At 40.2% G+C, this 16,853-nt stretch overlaps 1 protein-coding gene across 1 annotated transcript; it reads left to right on the top strand.

Annotated features, from left to right (window-relative positions):
• Positions 1-1,917: 1,917 nt before the first annotated feature.
• Positions 1,918-16,478, top strand: LOC115918986 (histone acetyltransferase KAT6B-like). Its single transcript, XM_030996366.1, has 8 exons — positions 1,918-2,571; positions 7,918-8,074; positions 9,271-9,383; positions 12,234-12,315; positions 12,997-13,056; positions 13,459-13,534; positions 14,536-14,755; positions 15,673-16,478. The coding sequence occupies exons 1-8, from the start codon at positions 1,957-1,959 to the stop codon at positions 16,240-16,242; spliced, it is 1,893 nt and encodes a 630-aa protein (XP_030852226.1). The 5' UTR covers positions 1,918-1,956; the 3' UTR covers positions 16,243-16,478.
• Positions 16,479-16,853: the final 375 nt, after the last annotated feature.

Here is a 16,853-nt window from a genome sequence, read left to right as displayed (position 1 = left end):
ATTTTTTGGGACCAAAAAAAAAAAAAAAAAAGTGACCTCTTACCCATTCACGGTACCTTTTCTCTCTGAGTCAACGCACCCCGGTTCCAGTCTGAGTCACGTCTTTCGGATGGTGACGTTAAAAGTCGGTTCCCAGACATAAATCTGATTGAGATACTGCATTCATTCACCTCAGACTTAGTTCTGGTTCAGTATAGCTTGTTGTCACAGTCGGCAGAGGTTGATTAAAGTAGTTCAGTCTTGTTTCTCTTATATCTGTATGTGTTCCCCTCTTTTTTTTGTTGACTGTTAATTATCTACATGTAAATATGTCAGTTTTAATTCAATGTCCCCCCGAGGGCCTCTTATCTAGTTCATTGTTTATAATTATCTGCATGTAAATATGTTATATGGACCTCTACTCTTGCAGAGTCAGTCTATACGTCAGTAAATACAAACCCAAATAACCCACCCATCTTCATATTCATCCTCTCTCCCTTTTATACCACCATGCCTTTACCTTTCCTCCCGTACCATGGGGGGTGGGGGGGGCGTACGGTTGTTAATTGCACTCAATACGTAAGAAAAGTATCACACGGCGAAGCCCCCCCCCCTTGTCGGAGGGGCCGCATTCGTGTACCCCAAATTCACGCAACAAAATCAGACCCGTATTGACTTTACGCACCGCGCGGAGACAGGGTCTATGCTTTCAAAGGGAGGGAACATGCTAGTGGCGGATCCAGGGGGGGGGGGGGGCAAAAACAGGTAAATTTAACTCTTTTTTTTGTTTAAAAAAAAAAAAAAAAACGGGCCCCCTCTCCAGGCCCCCCAAAAAGAGGAGCACTATTTTTTTTTTTTTTTTTTTTTGGTCAAGGTGTGAGGGTGGGTTTTGAGTAAAACAATAGTGGTCTCTGATCTACCCCCCTCCCAAACCCCCCCCCCCCCCCCCCCCCCCCCGTTGAGCAAAAAAAAATTGTGCTCAGCTTATACCTACGTACGCTCCCCTCCCCCTGGCTGTTTCGCCGCTAAATATTTTGTTCACGAATTGGGCCTCCTCTCTGGCCCCCTCCCTTCCCGTCGGCTGGATCCGCCTCGGCTGGAACATGCATACGCGTACCCTAAAAAAAAACACTGCGTGGGGGGGGGGGGGGGGGGGGGGGGGCTCGAGCATGAGTCCACCAGCCCCACCTTTAGAACCGCTCCTAGCTGTCTATAAACGGCAGTTGCCTCAGTGTATCTAGAACTTCTGCTTTATTTTGCCCATTTTGCTGAGTGACGCCATATCACCCTATATAGGACTGCAAGCGCATTTCATATACAAGACTACTTGCGTGTGATAATTTTAATTTTCACGTGTGCATTGTTTCGGGTAGAATATTATGTCGGCTTAAAATGGAAAAAGAATTATCGACACAATAATGCCTGACTCGTCCAACCAAGCCTGGAGTATATTTTATATTTTATACCAAGAAAACACAGCTCAGTAACATGCACAGGCCTGTGTTTCAATCTTTATTATGCCAGTGTACTGTGGAAATTATATGATTTATAATTTGTTTATAGTTTGCCAGTATAGAAGTTTTTTGTAAATACGAGAAACGTAGTAACGTGCAATGCCCTTTGTATGTAGGAATTCCGTGTACTTTATACTGGTGTACTTATTGCGGCCTCCGTTACACGCATACAGTTCATTGCCTGCGGTCCATGACGCATGCGCACAACTAATCTTCTTCGATTTACTTTGATGTATATTTTCAGCATTGAACACAAACTATACAGTTTACTACATACACGCCGCGCCGCTGTCGTAATTTATTCAATAGTATGGTCGCGTATATACGTGTGATCTAGCAAAGCGCAAGCGGCCTGGCAAACGCTCGATGAGTAGTGTGCACGCTTTTGGAGAAAAAGAAGAAGCATTTTTAACACCGTTTTTTTTAAACATAGAAGCAGTTTTAGATAAAAACAAAGGTACCAATGGCTGAAGTAGATCGTCAAGCTGTGATTCTCGATTCAATTGACTCGTTGCGAAGGCGTAAAGCTCGGCCAGATTTGGAGCGAATTTGTCACATGGTGGAACGCAAATATGGATTGACCGGGGTTGATGTGATTACAGAGTTAGATCGACTGGTCGACGAAGATATTGTCATAAAAGTGGATTACAAAGGCAATACGAGCTACCGAAATGCTGCCAAGTGGTGTAAAAGTCGCTTGGGCGGGTACCAACTCAACTCAAATGACGCTACAAGGTCTATTCTGGCAGCGATTGAGAAATTGACCGTCCCGGAGTCAATGAAAGAGCCTGGTCAAGTTTTAGAGGATGATAATTGCACCCTGAATGGCGAGCCGACAAAAAGAAATAACGCGCTTGGAGGCGCAAGTTTGGAGGACATTGAGAAGTCGTTTGCAGATGAGAATCCAGACACCAAGTTCACTAGGAGGTACTTGGAGGAGGCTCTCAAGAGAGAAGTTGGTGCAAGAAGGCTCTATATTAGTCCCACCAACAAATACGTGCTGGCCAAATATGCCGTTTCCTATGAAGATAAAGAGTCGTTTCAATTGAAACGGGGCCCTCGGCCATCAAAACGAAAGGTTTGTATTATAATCGCACACGAATGTGTCCATAATAATAATCGCGCGCCACTTTTTTCCTTTGACATGATTTGGAAATTGTAAAAGCGATCAGAGTTCAAATTAAACGAAGCAGGTTTTAAATTTATGTCAGGATACTGCGACCTTTACTCAACAAACTGTAAGTTACGTGACCAATACAATTATAATAATGAGGAGACCCCTTCCGCAAAAGAACATGAAAGCCAAATCGGTACCCATAATTCGCGCAATCCAGGCGCGTTATTCTTTGAACTGAAGATAAAGCTAGTTATACCGTTTTACAGTATGTGCTCTGGCGGACATGTTTTTCTCTCTAGTTTTATTAACGGCTTATAAGTTTAGTACTACAAGTTCAGCGCGGAAGTAAACAAGACCATGTCCATGCGATGTTGGCATGCAGGTTCATGATTAACTAGATTGGTCAACTAAAGTTAGGATCGTTCTAGACTTTTCTTCTCTTTTATGTGTTATGTAAACAGTAAGCAGTCCTTTGTAAAAACACAAGGCAGGATAGGCGGATTCATCATTCAGAATGTGTTCAAGCGTGCACCATGATATAATGACGGTCCCACCCATAAACATTGCGTATTCTTGAAACATGTAACGTTTAAGGGAGTAATTTGTCCAAGTTATGATTAGATAAAGGCCTAGAAAATGGAAATTACGTAGATTATATCATGTGACATGCTGTACTATAAAAGATAGTTCGAGTTATATTTCTTCATCGCCTCTATAAACATCATAGTTTTACCATAAAATAGAGCCCACACAAGGTGATTTAAGCACAATGATAATATGCGATTGAGTGAGATCGAGTGGTGTGGGTTGGAGTGTGGAGAAATGAATGAAATCCACTCTAGCAAAGCTTATATTGGTCAATACTAATGCGTATGGGGTAATCTACTTAAACATGATATTACAGTTTTGATGTCGGGAGATATATCATTATGTAAAGAAGGTGATTACAGGGGGCGGGGCACACGCAAACGCATACACATTAATGTAGAAGTTCCGTGTAAACTGAAAAGAAGAAAAAAAAATGTTTTCGGGAGGGGGGGGGGGCGTTCTCAATCGGTCTCATTGATCATAATTTATATTATTCCAATCTTTAAAAAAAAAAAAATCAGAAATCCAATATTATTCAGTTAAGAAAATAAGACTAGTATGATTATTCAGGTTATACAGAAAGCTACATGTATGTACATTAATGTCGACCGGATCGTATATGACGTAACGTGTGTCCATAGTCGTGAAGGGTGCACGATAAGGAACTTGTAGCTAGATTATGAGATCGAACAAAGCGACCGAGCGGGGATGGTAATGCTGGGTCGTATCATCTCACGTAAATTACACGCTCAGACAAGAAAAGAAATACAATGTCTTTTATCTTAGTTACAAACGACAATCTTTACGGATAGATCTTTTAGCCAGTTTTCCTCTTTTTTTTTAAAATGAAGAAATGGCCGATATACCATAAATAATAACAATGAAGTAGAAAATAGATTGGGCTCTATGTTCCTTTTTTTGTTGCTTCTGATAAGTCGTAAATTATTATTATGTCAGAATTTTAATAAGCGATTTGATTTGATTAGATAATAATGTCATATAATTTATTTTATGTCGGTGACGATGGGTATAGGGGGACCCAGTATGCTGACAAATTTATCGACATTATTATTGAATGTGCCGACAGTAAATGCCCGCCGGACAAAATATCTAGGTATATCCATGGTAGTCGGAGGGAGGGATGGGGGGGGGGGGGGTGGGGGTCACCCCGACTGAGGTGCAATGTATTGCCCAAAATAATAAGCAATCGGTTTTCGATAGTGCACAAGCCATCTGCGTATTTAGATAGAATCAATAATGCTCAGCAGACCGGCTCTGCACGATTGTGAACCAATATAAAATTTGTCATGGCGCATAGAATATATTCTCTAATGTCCCCGTTTGGAGCTGATCAAGTTTTCGGTCAATGATGAAAGCGGATGTAGATACCGGATTAGATCATCCGCAATTAGCTCGCATTCCCCCCCCCCCCCCCCCCCAAAAAAAAAAAAAAAAAAAAAAAAAATCAATGTTTACTTTTTCTGTAATTTTGAATGAATTTTCACGACCTTGTATGATAATGTATACAGTTATTTGTTCCCAATGAAAACAAACATGTGAAATTGTATGAAATGCAGAAGTGACGTCAGTTAAGTGCATGCACCATTAACTTTGAATTCGTGGAAATACCCAAACTAGACCCGGAAGTACATACATCGCATGGTTTTAACCAACTACATGGTTTTGGTAATAATGTTTAATTTGATAACTATAAGAGACGCCTACTTTTGCAAACGTATGTAGGCCTACATCACGAGGTCATAAAAATGACCCTATAAAAGACCGGCAGGGTGTGTGGGGGGGGGGGGGGGGTCCCTCGTTTTTATTGACTGTGCTACTGTATTACTCAAGAGCAAGGGGCCAAGTTCACAAGGACGATTATGTCAATTCGCCAACATGATTATGAAAGGGGAAGTGGAAAGAGCATATATTTATGCGGAAAATGTAATAAACCCGACGTGCCCTTTTCCTTTTTGAACTTGCACCTTCCAACGCTTTCTTGGTATAATTCTCATGGCAGTCATGCATTTCTGCTTTGCGTAGTCTGTTTCGTTCGTTCCCCTTTCTTCTATACTTCTCTTCACTTCTCTCCACTTTTCCCGCTCTCTTTCTCTCTCTCTCTCTCTCTCTCTCTCCCTTTTTCTCTTTCCTTCTCCCCCTCTAATGTTTTGGCACTCCTCTCAACTCGTGTTTTGAAAATTGAAAATAGGCCTAAACCCTCATGATAAATACATGCACAAGTAGGCCTACACAAACGATCTATGGGAATCATTGATATGGGGGGGGGGGGATGGGACTAGAATACCGGGTGCGCTGTTATTCGGCAAAACTGTTCTTGTGAAGAGAGACCAATATTGTTGTACGTCTTTCAAAATGGAAGGGGGAGGGGGGTAGCGAGGGCGATTGACAGAAAAGGCCCAAAGGGAATGTTGTATCACATTAGGGCGTCGATCTTCAGGGTGTGCTTGCATGGCATAGGGTCCTATAGGGGCACACAAGCATTGACTCCGAATTGTGTATGTCGTATTATAGTGTCAACGTAATTATAAAGTTGGGTGGATGGAGGGGGGGGGGGCTGCCTCACCGATCGACGCGCGTGACTAGTTTCCAATGCTTGAAACGAATCAAAATAACGCACTTCATTACGCATTCATCCCAACTCTCCTGCTTAGCGTCGTGAGAACGGTGAATGCACCAGATATGCGCACTAACATGTAGACCTATGCATAATTAATGGAGTAAGTGGACAAACATATACAATCTTAATGTGTTTTATACTGAAAGTTCACCCTTTCACCCTTTACAGCGCTACACAAGTACTTCTATGATTAATTTCGACCTTTGAATCGAATAAAATTACATGTCATGTAGAATACATTGTTGAGGCTGTATAGGCAATTTAATGCTTTACTAGTTTTTAAAATAGTTATGGTATTTTTCACTCTCAATGCATTTTGCTTATAGTTTTGTTGCAGCTGCACAGCTATAGCTGTATAGGTCGCCATTAAATCACGTGATAGGGTCACCATACATGTTTACCCTCTATCGCTCACAGTGCGTCCCTGAAAAAAAGAATAACAAACGAAAACAAAATCTAATTGCGAGAAAGCTATGAGCTGTACGTAATAACGTATGCCTTCTTGTAGAAATAATATGCTCTCAAATGATCCTATGGTTGCAATAATCCATACATGCTTCACCGAGTAGCATTGTGTTGAAATGGCATGTCAAAATCCATTTTTGGTAACACAGTGAAAATGTTAGTACCGCGAACATACTGTTAGGGAAATGTATAGCTATGATTATGCAGAATTTCGATCCGGACGTGATGATGTGCATGTAAATTACCCGGGCCCCCACTCAGTGTTATTTAATAGGGTACGCGTATGCTCGTTCCCTCTTTTTGAAAGCACCCCCTATCTGAGGACTGCCAACATTTCAGAACCCCCCTTTCACGGGCTTTTCCTGCCTTGGAGACCCCCCCCCCCCCCTTTAATACGGGAAAATGCTCAATGTACCCCCTAAATTCGGAATAATTTCTCAGGAGTCCAAAGAGATGAGAGAGACCAAAAAAAAAAAAAAAAACACCCCCTTTTTAAAGAAATCTCCGGGTGAAAAGTCAATACACCCCTTTTTTTTTTTTTTTTGTCGCACGAAAAGTACCCCTTTACCGGACATTTTAATAACACGCATGCGGCCATTCGGACCCCGGATTGGGGGGGGGGGGGTAAATTAGCAGTTACTAAGAATAGAGGCGATTACCAATTTATGGGACCTTGGGCAAACAATCTGAGATTTTTCCAAAATCAATAAATATCTCTCGATTAATGAAAAAGTGCCCTTTTATAGCTTGAAAATGGTGCCCTTCCGGAGAGAAAAAAAATACAGATTCTGATTATTTACTCCCTGCCTTATGTACCCGTTGGAACATACACTCATCCCCATTTTCGAAATTTAAGGTGCCCTTTACTTTAATTGTTGTGGAAATATAACTGGGCTGTCTGCCTTGCTTTGGTATAGTAGAGATTATTAAGCGAGATTATTATTCAGAACCTCATTTCGGAAGATGGCAATGGTTTAGATTTTAATATCTAATGTTATTTAATAACATTTTTTTTAAATCTGATCGAGGTAGGATTATTATAATTACGGTGTGCGTTTGGTTTTCGACTTACACGATCTATATTAAACGGCGTAGCGGGGAAATTCCTTGTATGCGGCACGCGGTTTTTCAGTGGTCATTGTGATGGAGCTTAGAATAATATTTTCCGGCGAAAAATTAATATGTATTGAAGTTTAAAATATTGAAATACTTGACAGTGATACTGTAATGTAGAATGCATAAATAACGCTATATTGTGTTATGGATTATCCTGACTGTACTCTTTTTTCACAATTGACGTGGGGTCCCCCCCCCCCTTCTTTGCTACGCCACGCCACGTCAAAATCATTATTATCCAGAGTTACATAACAATATTTTGAACAATTTTAATTTAAGCTCGGGCTTAAGATGGAGGTCTCCTGCATTTTTCAATTTTTAAATGATTTGTCAACTATATGGGTTTTTATTAAAGGTATAAGTTAATAGATTAATATTGATATGATTATATATTTATCTTAACTTTTTTAATAATATAAAGAAAATAAGCAGAAATGAAATTAGATAAATAAACACATTTTTAATGTATCATCCATATTTTATTCGTATAACGTATACAGCGCATCAGGAAGACACATGGCCCAGACTTCGAGCAGGAGCCCCTGATAAAAACCTCCATGTGGGACCAAAGATGTGATTACTGCACTTTACCTGCTAGCTGCAACAAGTTCGGAGATAAAGAGGAACTTCTCGTCTGCAAGGACTGCACTATAAAAGGTGACCCCTACAAGTTGCGATGACGTCATTCTCTCACCCGTTTCCTATACTTGAAACTCTTTCTGTCCACTTTCCTCCTTTCGTTTACCTGCTTCTCTTATCCTCGATCCTTATCTCCCACTCACTCACAAGACCTCTCCTTCCTCTCTCTCTTCACCTTTTCGCCATGTCCCTCTATCATATTGTTTGCCTAACAGACCCGACCAATCATCTTGCTATCCAACCTCCTTATAGTACAATTTGAAAATTAATTTTATCTATTGGTTTAAAATTGTGATGTTAACCTTGCATCTTACTTGCGTTGTTATTGCATATGCCTATTCTGGCTGATTATTGTATTTTTATGTATTTGATGTGTTTTGATGTATAATTTTAATTTTTGTATACACGTTTCTTCACAATTCGGCAACACATTGCCGCGGTGAGAATATGAAGAAAACCATTGCATTACATTTAATTGAACTGGAAATATACGGGCAGGTCCACGTCACAATTCCATACATTCAATTCAATTCAATTTAATTCAAATTAGGTTTTATTCAATCTCGTCAAAAAGTCCAATGACTAAAAATGCGAGGTTACATCATACATAAATTATATAAAAAAAGCATTAAAAAACATAGCAAATGGGAAAAAATATATCAAAATAAATAAATAAATATTTACCAAAAAACAACAAAATGAAAACAAAAAACCCATCATTACCGATGTCATCAATGATTTCATTTTACCTGATGATTAAAATGAATTGAACGCCTACTAGAGTTCGGATCAGACCAAATACAGAGGGAAAAGACATTTTTCATATAATACTTTTTGTTTAATCTTCATCATTCTTGTACGGTCGTACACAGAGCCCAATAATTAACTACTGTAAATACTTTGGACTTTGCAGGTGTACATGGTCACTAATTCGTAAAAATGGATATTGTACAATTAACGTTTAGAGAGATGTGCGCAGTATAATGGAAAACCATTGTTTATTGTGAATCAGCTTGTAACAGCTGGTCGAATAGTGAAGACGCAAATGCAGTTGGTGGTCCATTTTGAATATGATAATAATCAATCTATTGTTACCGCTCTATTCATGTTTTCACGCGTTGTAATTATTCAATTCAATCATTACGTTATGCACGCATTCCTGAGTCCATTCGTTTTTATTTTCATATCACTCCTTAATTTTCGCACCCTTGCAGTTCATCCTTCGTGCATGAAGTATTCCCGCCAACTCGCAGAACGATCACGATTATCACCATGGCAATGCATCGATTGCAAGACGTGTCACGTGTGTAACGATGCAGGCGACGCGGTAAGTGAAATAGGAAGAAATAAACGGTCGTCTGACTCATCAACGATATCGATGTCAAGTTCGTTAATTTCAAATGCGCTCTAGTGGTTTCATATCTTTGTGCTCGCGTACCGATATCCAAATAATATTCCATTTTCGTTTTTTATAAAAACAATCAGCGCATGAAAACTTGGGAGCGCAGCGCTATTGGAGCACATTTAGGAGATGAAAATGTAGCTAGGGTTCTTCTCAAAATAACATTCAGTGGAATGTGATGGACCCGGAATATTGGATTATGAGGGGGAGGGGGAGGGGGGGGGGGCTGCCCAGGCGCGGATCCACGGGCCGATTCTAACGCCCCCCCCCCCCCCTAGCCTCCAAAACCGGTTTTTAAAAATAGGATAGTAATGTAAATTTTACCTTTAAAAAAAAAAAAAAACCTGACCACGCCCCCCCCCCCCCCCAAAAAAAAAACTCTTGCTGCCGGCTGGATCCGCCCCTGGTCACAGATGGGTCGTTACTGTTACACTATATGGACTGATTGGATAGATGTGTAAATCATTGAAATTATAACCAGTATACGATGCGAAAATGATTCTTCTCCAACTTCCGGATACCAACCTGGGAATTTTTGTTGCGTCCTACGGGACGCAATTACTCACTGCTTTTGTGCGTGCGTGCGTGAGATTTGGTTATTTGTTGAGTCCAGGACGCAATAACGGAACTTTCAGCGGCACTTGCTTAGACATGTATATATCGCTCTAAAAACAAATCTACCATATGTGAGAGGAAGAGAAGAGACGGTACTCGTTTGTATTATATTTTAAACAGAAATTTTATTTTCACCTATAAAATGTACTTAAATGGTCAACATTGATTTTTTTAGTATCTAGCAAGTGTCTCATTTGAGTAAATATTGCTTCAGACGATGATTTACTTCATTCAACAAAAATATTGTGACCTGCCAGTGACTCAAATGCGGAATCAAAATATTTGTGCTTATCTGACCGTAATTAAATGCCTAAAACCCCAGAGCTTCCGGGGGCTCCGTCCCCTGAACCCTCATAATCAATTTACGCTCCGCTCGCTTCGCTCGCTACCCTCTACCTGATCGTAAATACTTTAGCCCCGCACTTTGATAAACGTTCCGCGGGGCCTGTGTATATTATATACGCAGATAACACTGATCTTTATCATGTCTTTAACGTGACATATAGCTTTTTCTCCCCTTGCGAACGAGAAAGAAAAAAGAAAACAAGGTCGTGAAAAGTATTGATTGTGATTCAAATTGTGCAAATATTTGTTTGAATGAGCACTGCTATTCGCCAGAATCTTCTTTGTAAAAACAACTTTTACAAATCTCAGCCATGCTTACTGAGTTGAGACGTTCCATTCAATTTGAAATACTCATTAAAGAATACACTTCTCCTAATCTGAAAGTGATCTTACAGCACAGTGGCAGAATTGCATGGCTGAGATTTGTATAAGTCGTTTTTACAAAGAAGATTCTGGTGAAAAGCATTGCTTATTCAAAACAACATCTTTGTATCAATTTGAATCGCAATGATTATTTGTCGCATGATACTTTTATCAAATAACCTTGTTTTCTTTTTGTATTTGCAGGGGGAGAAGAAGCTATGTCACGTTAAGAAATCATAAAGATCGATTGTATTATGCGTATATACATATGAATACAGAACAAAATGTTGATTATCAGAATGTTATTTTGGAATACCTTTATAAAAATACCCGATCTTACTGTGCCGATACCACATTGTCTTTAGCCCGTATCAGTATTAGTATGAGCCAATATAAAGTTATTATTCCTTATTCAGTTCAGTATAATGCTTTTCCTCAAAAATAGTTTCGCTATTTTTTTCAGGGTTTAACGCTAAGAAATGGTTTCAAATATACATTACACAAAACCTGATCCATTGCATAATGATGGTGGTTCTCTCTCTTTCTCTCTCTCTATTTATTTTAATCTTGCATTATCAACTACATAGAAAGCAGCAACAAAAAACTTAGGGTTATCTAGAATAGGTGAAAGTGAGAGTTAAAAAGAAAGTCATGTAAAAATGGCGCTTCATCTCCCCCCCCCCCCAAAAAAAAATTAAAAAAATAGTGGTCCTCCTCTCCAGCATCCCCCCCCCCCCTTATTCACTGGCGCAAAAATGTCCCCAAAAACTGGGCCTCTCCCCCCCGCTCATTCGCCGTTCGCCGGCTGCTGATTCGCCGCTAAATATTTTCTCAATATTTGGCCCCCCCCCCCCTCTTGCCGCCGGCTGGATCCACCCCAGGGCTGCCAATACAGACCTAAAGGTAACCGCATTTTTGTGGGCTCTAAAAGTAATCATTAAGTATATAACATATGTTTTGCATTAAAATCGTGCACTTTTGTGATCGAAAAAGGTAGATAATAAACAGTAAACATTACGTTTCCAACTTCAGGAGCAAGTAGTTATTTCCTTTTTGCAGTGCTGCCGTTTTCTATTTCTGCGTGAAGAGTATTAGCTTGCTTTTTAAAAATCAATAATAATGCTACTAAGTGTGATTCTTTGTTTTTATGATTTACGTACAATGGTTATATCATCAACAGGCGCACTGGGGGAGGGGGCGGAGAGGCTCAGATATTACAAGGAATTTAATAAAATCCGATTTCAAAATGATTATCGAAAGCAATAACTGGTGATTGCAAATATCGGACTGTCGTATATGTATAGATCCGTCAAAACGATTTTCAAGTATAAGACTTCATACATGTATTTCCTTTTCAGTTCATAAACATTAACTGCTAACATTTTAGATAGAGATTAAAAAGTTGTGTACGATCGGCGGTTGACAATGTATAGATGTATTTTGGATCTGCAGGATACTCTACTCTTTTGCGACTCGTGTGATAAGGGCTACCACATGGCATGCCACAACCCCAAAGTGGAAGAGAAACCACTCGGTAAGGATGGTCGCTGGTTTTGTGATAACAGGGTCGGTAAAGGGGGTATCTCACTGAGCGGCGAATGCTTACGAACGTTGCGAATTTTGGCAGTTGGCGACTATTAGCAACTGTAAGCAAATGTTAGCGACAGTATTAGCGAAGATTAGCAACTATTTGCCAATCCTTTGCCACTATTTGTGAATATTTGGGACCTTTTATGAACCCTGGCGAAACCCCGTATTCGCTACATTAGCAAGCAATCGCCGCTCAGTGAGATACTCCCTTTAAAGATTGGTGGAAAAATGAAGGGATGGAGGAAGGGCAGTATGTTAATGGCATCGACGTTGATTAGTTTCTAGATAGGAGGGGTGGTGAGAGGGCAGATGGAGAGGGGAGGAGGGAGAGAAGGAGGGAGGTTGAAGGAAGAGATGAACAGAGTAGGGGGAGATACGAAGTGGAGGGAGGGGGATGAGGAGGGCATAGTGTTATGTGTTGACTATTTTTTACTAGAATGTTGTATTCTTTATAACAGAAGCATTAATTGACAGACAACAAAACAAAATGATAACTCTTTTAGAATCTTTTGCCCCTTGACCCAACTTTGAACTTTTTGTTGCCGACGAGTTGAATTTGAACAAAATCTCAGTAAATTTTCTTCATGACTCACTTGCTTGGCTTTATAACTATCTAACCATACAGGAAGGTGGGTTTGTGAGTTGTGTGCAAGTGAAGACATGGAAATCGGCAGTAATTTTACAGGTGAGTGATTATATCTTTTCCGTCGCTCTATTGATTGATTTTGATTGATTAAAAAGGTTTTTATTATGATTGCACTTCGCAGCCAAAATGGCTGAATTATTGCCAATTTACATTGGCAATAATACATACAAATGTGGTTTGAAAAATAAATCAACTTTTGATAATAGGATCTCTGTTGGGTAAATCATCAATTCGTCTGAATTTACATGAAAATAAATAATTGAGAGTTGATTGGTTTATTGCTAATAATTATCACGGTTATTCCGTTTGATTGTTTTTTAGTTTTATAATTTGTTATTAATCAGTGACAACAATAACATCAGCAGTGTGTCTGCTTTAGGTGCCAATTGTTATTCTTTAATTTAAAGAAATACATTGTTCTACTTTTTGTTTTTTTACTAGATGAAGATTCGGTTATCTCGTCCTCAGGGAGCGCCGGTTCTCATATAGAAGAAAAAAATGATTCGGTGAAAAAAGAGTAAGCATCACTCGATTGCCCCTCTACCCCCCCCCCCCCCCCGGCTCTCTCTCTCTCTCTCTCTCTCTCTCTCTCTCTTTCTCTTTCCCGCCCCTCTCTCTCCCTCTTTCTCTCTCTGCACCCCCCCCCCCGGCTGAATGTTAATTTGACCAGGACCCTGTCTCATGAAAAGTCCTCCAATCAATCGCAAGATGTAGTCCCTTTTCTCTTATGTACATTGTTGCGATTGATATCAATCGCAAATGAGTCGCGATCAATCGCCAGCTTACAAGATGGGGCCCAGATTCTTAAAATCTTTTTGTATCTTATAAGGCCGGCGACCCATCATTTCTGAGAATCGGGAGGTTCGGCAGGATTCATGGGGGAAAATGATTCTCCGAAAGAAAGTAATCGGGAAAATGTTGTGTTTTTTGCGCATTAAAACCTCTTCTCCCCCTCCCTTTGAAGGATTATGAATATACCCAGGATAATATGATGATGTTAATGACGATTATCAAGATTCCGACGATGAAGATGGTGATGATGATGATGCAGATAGTGATGACGCTGATATTGATGATAGAAGGCCTATCTCCATCAGCTCAAGATTGCCATATATCCCGCTATTTGAACTATCCCGATCGCAAATTATCCAGTCAATTTGAGTCTTCATCAGCCCGAAGTTGCAATTAGCGGGATATTTGGTCGAGATTGTCATCCCAAGATATCTTGGGCTAGTTTGCAAAATATCCCGCTAATTGTCCGGTGCGTTTCCACCAGCCCGAAGACTCGCACTATGCGCGAACGCTGAGCAAAATATCTCGAGCTAATTTCTCGAGCTCGAGTTTCAAGTTTCGAGGAAAACTCTAGAGCTGATGAACATGCGATTTGTAACTTCGGGATTATTCTATTGGGCAATCTCGAGCTGATGAGGATAGGCCGAATGACGATCATACAGCTACGTAAAAATGTCAATAATCCTAAATTTTCCATTCTCTTTTTTTTCTTTGATTGTTCACCAGATCTTCTGAAACATCGGGTCAGGTTACTCCTGACGTCGCGACTCCCAACCAATCTAGAGTAGCCAACCTACCCGTACAGTCAGCTCAGGCTAATACCTCATCCTCTTCACCGCCTGGGACCAGCCATCCAAAGCATCCAGCTCACTGGTCTCTCGAAGATGTCGTCAAACTCCTTCAGGAGAAAGGGTTTAAGGAGCAAGCAGAAAGTTTTAGGGATCAGGTAGACTAGATTAGATTTTAAGGATTCATTGCAGTATTTTGAGAAACATAAATCAAAATACCGTATATCAACGGAAGCGGCGAGGCTGCTTGCAGTTCTTAGATTTTTATTTATAGTTTTCGAATGAATAAACACGGGAGGAATTTAAGACGACCGCTGTTAAAGTATAAACATGAAATTCTTGTGATTCATGACTTCTCAGCTGATGAGAGCGACAATTCCGCGTATTCCCTGCTGCTGCAATATTGAATACACTGTATTCGTTACACAATATTCCCATTTTAGTTGAAACATCTGCAAATTTTAAGGAAGTGCTGTGTGTGCGACTGGAACGCGCCGGCCGAATCGAAACATCAGATTTTTTCATGGAAACCATGGAAACCATGGAAACCATGGAAACCCACTCTATCAATGCAATGTAGGGTGATATTATGCGGCCAATATTTCGATGTATGTGTTCCTATGATTTCGGTTAGTCGGACCATGCGTATAGGGTCTATGGTCGGACAGAATGCAAGGAAAACTTTGAAAAATTATGTGTTCGGGATCGTCGGCATATCATTTTAAATGGGAAAGGAGCCGGTGGGTGTTCGACGGCCTGGTTAGCCGAAAAATATTCCATTTCAGATTAATCAAGACCCCTTAAAAACGGATTTGCCGAATTAAATTGTATAGGTGTATAGGGGGTTCGACAGGTTTGTCGAAAAGGGTTAATATCAGATTCTTTTTAAGCCTGCTTAAACGAATTTTCCGAAAATAAGTTATAGATTTAGTGGGGGGTACGATAACCCATTATGTATTTATCAAATCTATTTTTTGACGATTACGATCATGCTATAAGTTCATATATTTAGATAACTGGTTTCATGGATTAACGTTTCTCCATTCTCGTTTGTTATATTATTCTGTACCATTAGGAAATCGATGGCCATGCGCTCCTTTTGCTGCGACGTTCAGACGTCCTGACTGGCCTGTCATTCAAGCTTGGCCCCGCCCTCAAGATTTATGAAATCGTTAGCAAGCTCCAGCTAGTACAAGCCAAAGACTCTCCGATTAAAGCAAAGACCAAATCATCGCTGCAAACAACATCAAAATCTTCGTCGTCGTCGTCTTTGTCTCAGTCTTCCACAAAGAGCAAGCCGTCCACTTCATCAACGAAGGCTCCTTCTCCGTCAAGAAAACCAAGCAAGACAAAAGCTTCAGGTCCTGCAGCGAAGCCATCCCCGCCGCCCAAAAAGCCATCTGAAGCCGGTAAAAAGCAATCGCCACCGAAGACTGCTACTCGCGCCAAAGACATCTCGCCCAAAACTGAGTCCCAGTCCGCCAAGGTCACTTCGCAGGCGAAATCAACACCAACACCGAAAGCATCGCCCACCGACCCGGCCCCGCAGTTAGACATGTCGACTCCAGCACCAGTTGTCACACCTCCAAAGACGGAAGCTAAGTCGCCTAGGAAGTCGAGTACGTCGTCTAGAACGACGCCGTAATAATAGTGGCAGTAGCTTTTAGTTGGTATAATTGCAAATCTGATATCAGAATAACGGATAAAGATGGATCATGTATTGGTAGGAATTGTACCTGGAAGACTGGGAGTACTTGGCGATTAATCTGTTTTTTTATCATGGGCATCTTACATGTAATTTTGTTTTCCTTCCATAAACGTAACTCCTAAATCTGATTATTCGACCAAGGTTGATTTATTAAAACCAGTGGTATTAATTAATCACACATTAATCGGTGATAAAAAGGTCTAAGTCCTGAGTATTAACGAATATCGGATAGCCTGACAGTACATTTAAATTTTTGGTTTATTCATGGCCACTGTTGATGCTCTTTAAAATAGGGAGCTAAAATAGATAATACGAGCAAATTTTGAGGATTAACCGTATGGTGTTTCATCAAGACAAGCCATTTCTCTTTAAAATGGGGTAATCTTTCATGGAAATGGAACTATCGTTTCGCTTATACGGGAATAATAATGAAATGCCTTATCGCTAGAATAATTAGAACCAAGTAGTTGATTGAAGATTTCAACTCCATTATGCAGCAAAATTAATATTTATGTAATCACGAGCGAGAAATTGCACATACACGTATA

This window comes from Strongylocentrotus purpuratus, unplaced genomic scaffold, assembly GCF_000002235.5.
Source record: "Strongylocentrotus purpuratus isolate Spur 01 unplaced genomic scaffold, Spur_5.0 spur5_scaffold_3, whole genome shotgun sequence".
Lineage (NCBI taxonomy): Eukaryota > Metazoa > Echinodermata > Echinoidea > Camarodonta > Strongylocentrotidae > Strongylocentrotus > Strongylocentrotus purpuratus.
The sequence above is the reverse complement of the archived record's forward strand: the minus strand, read 5'-3'. Positions and strand labels throughout refer to the sequence as shown.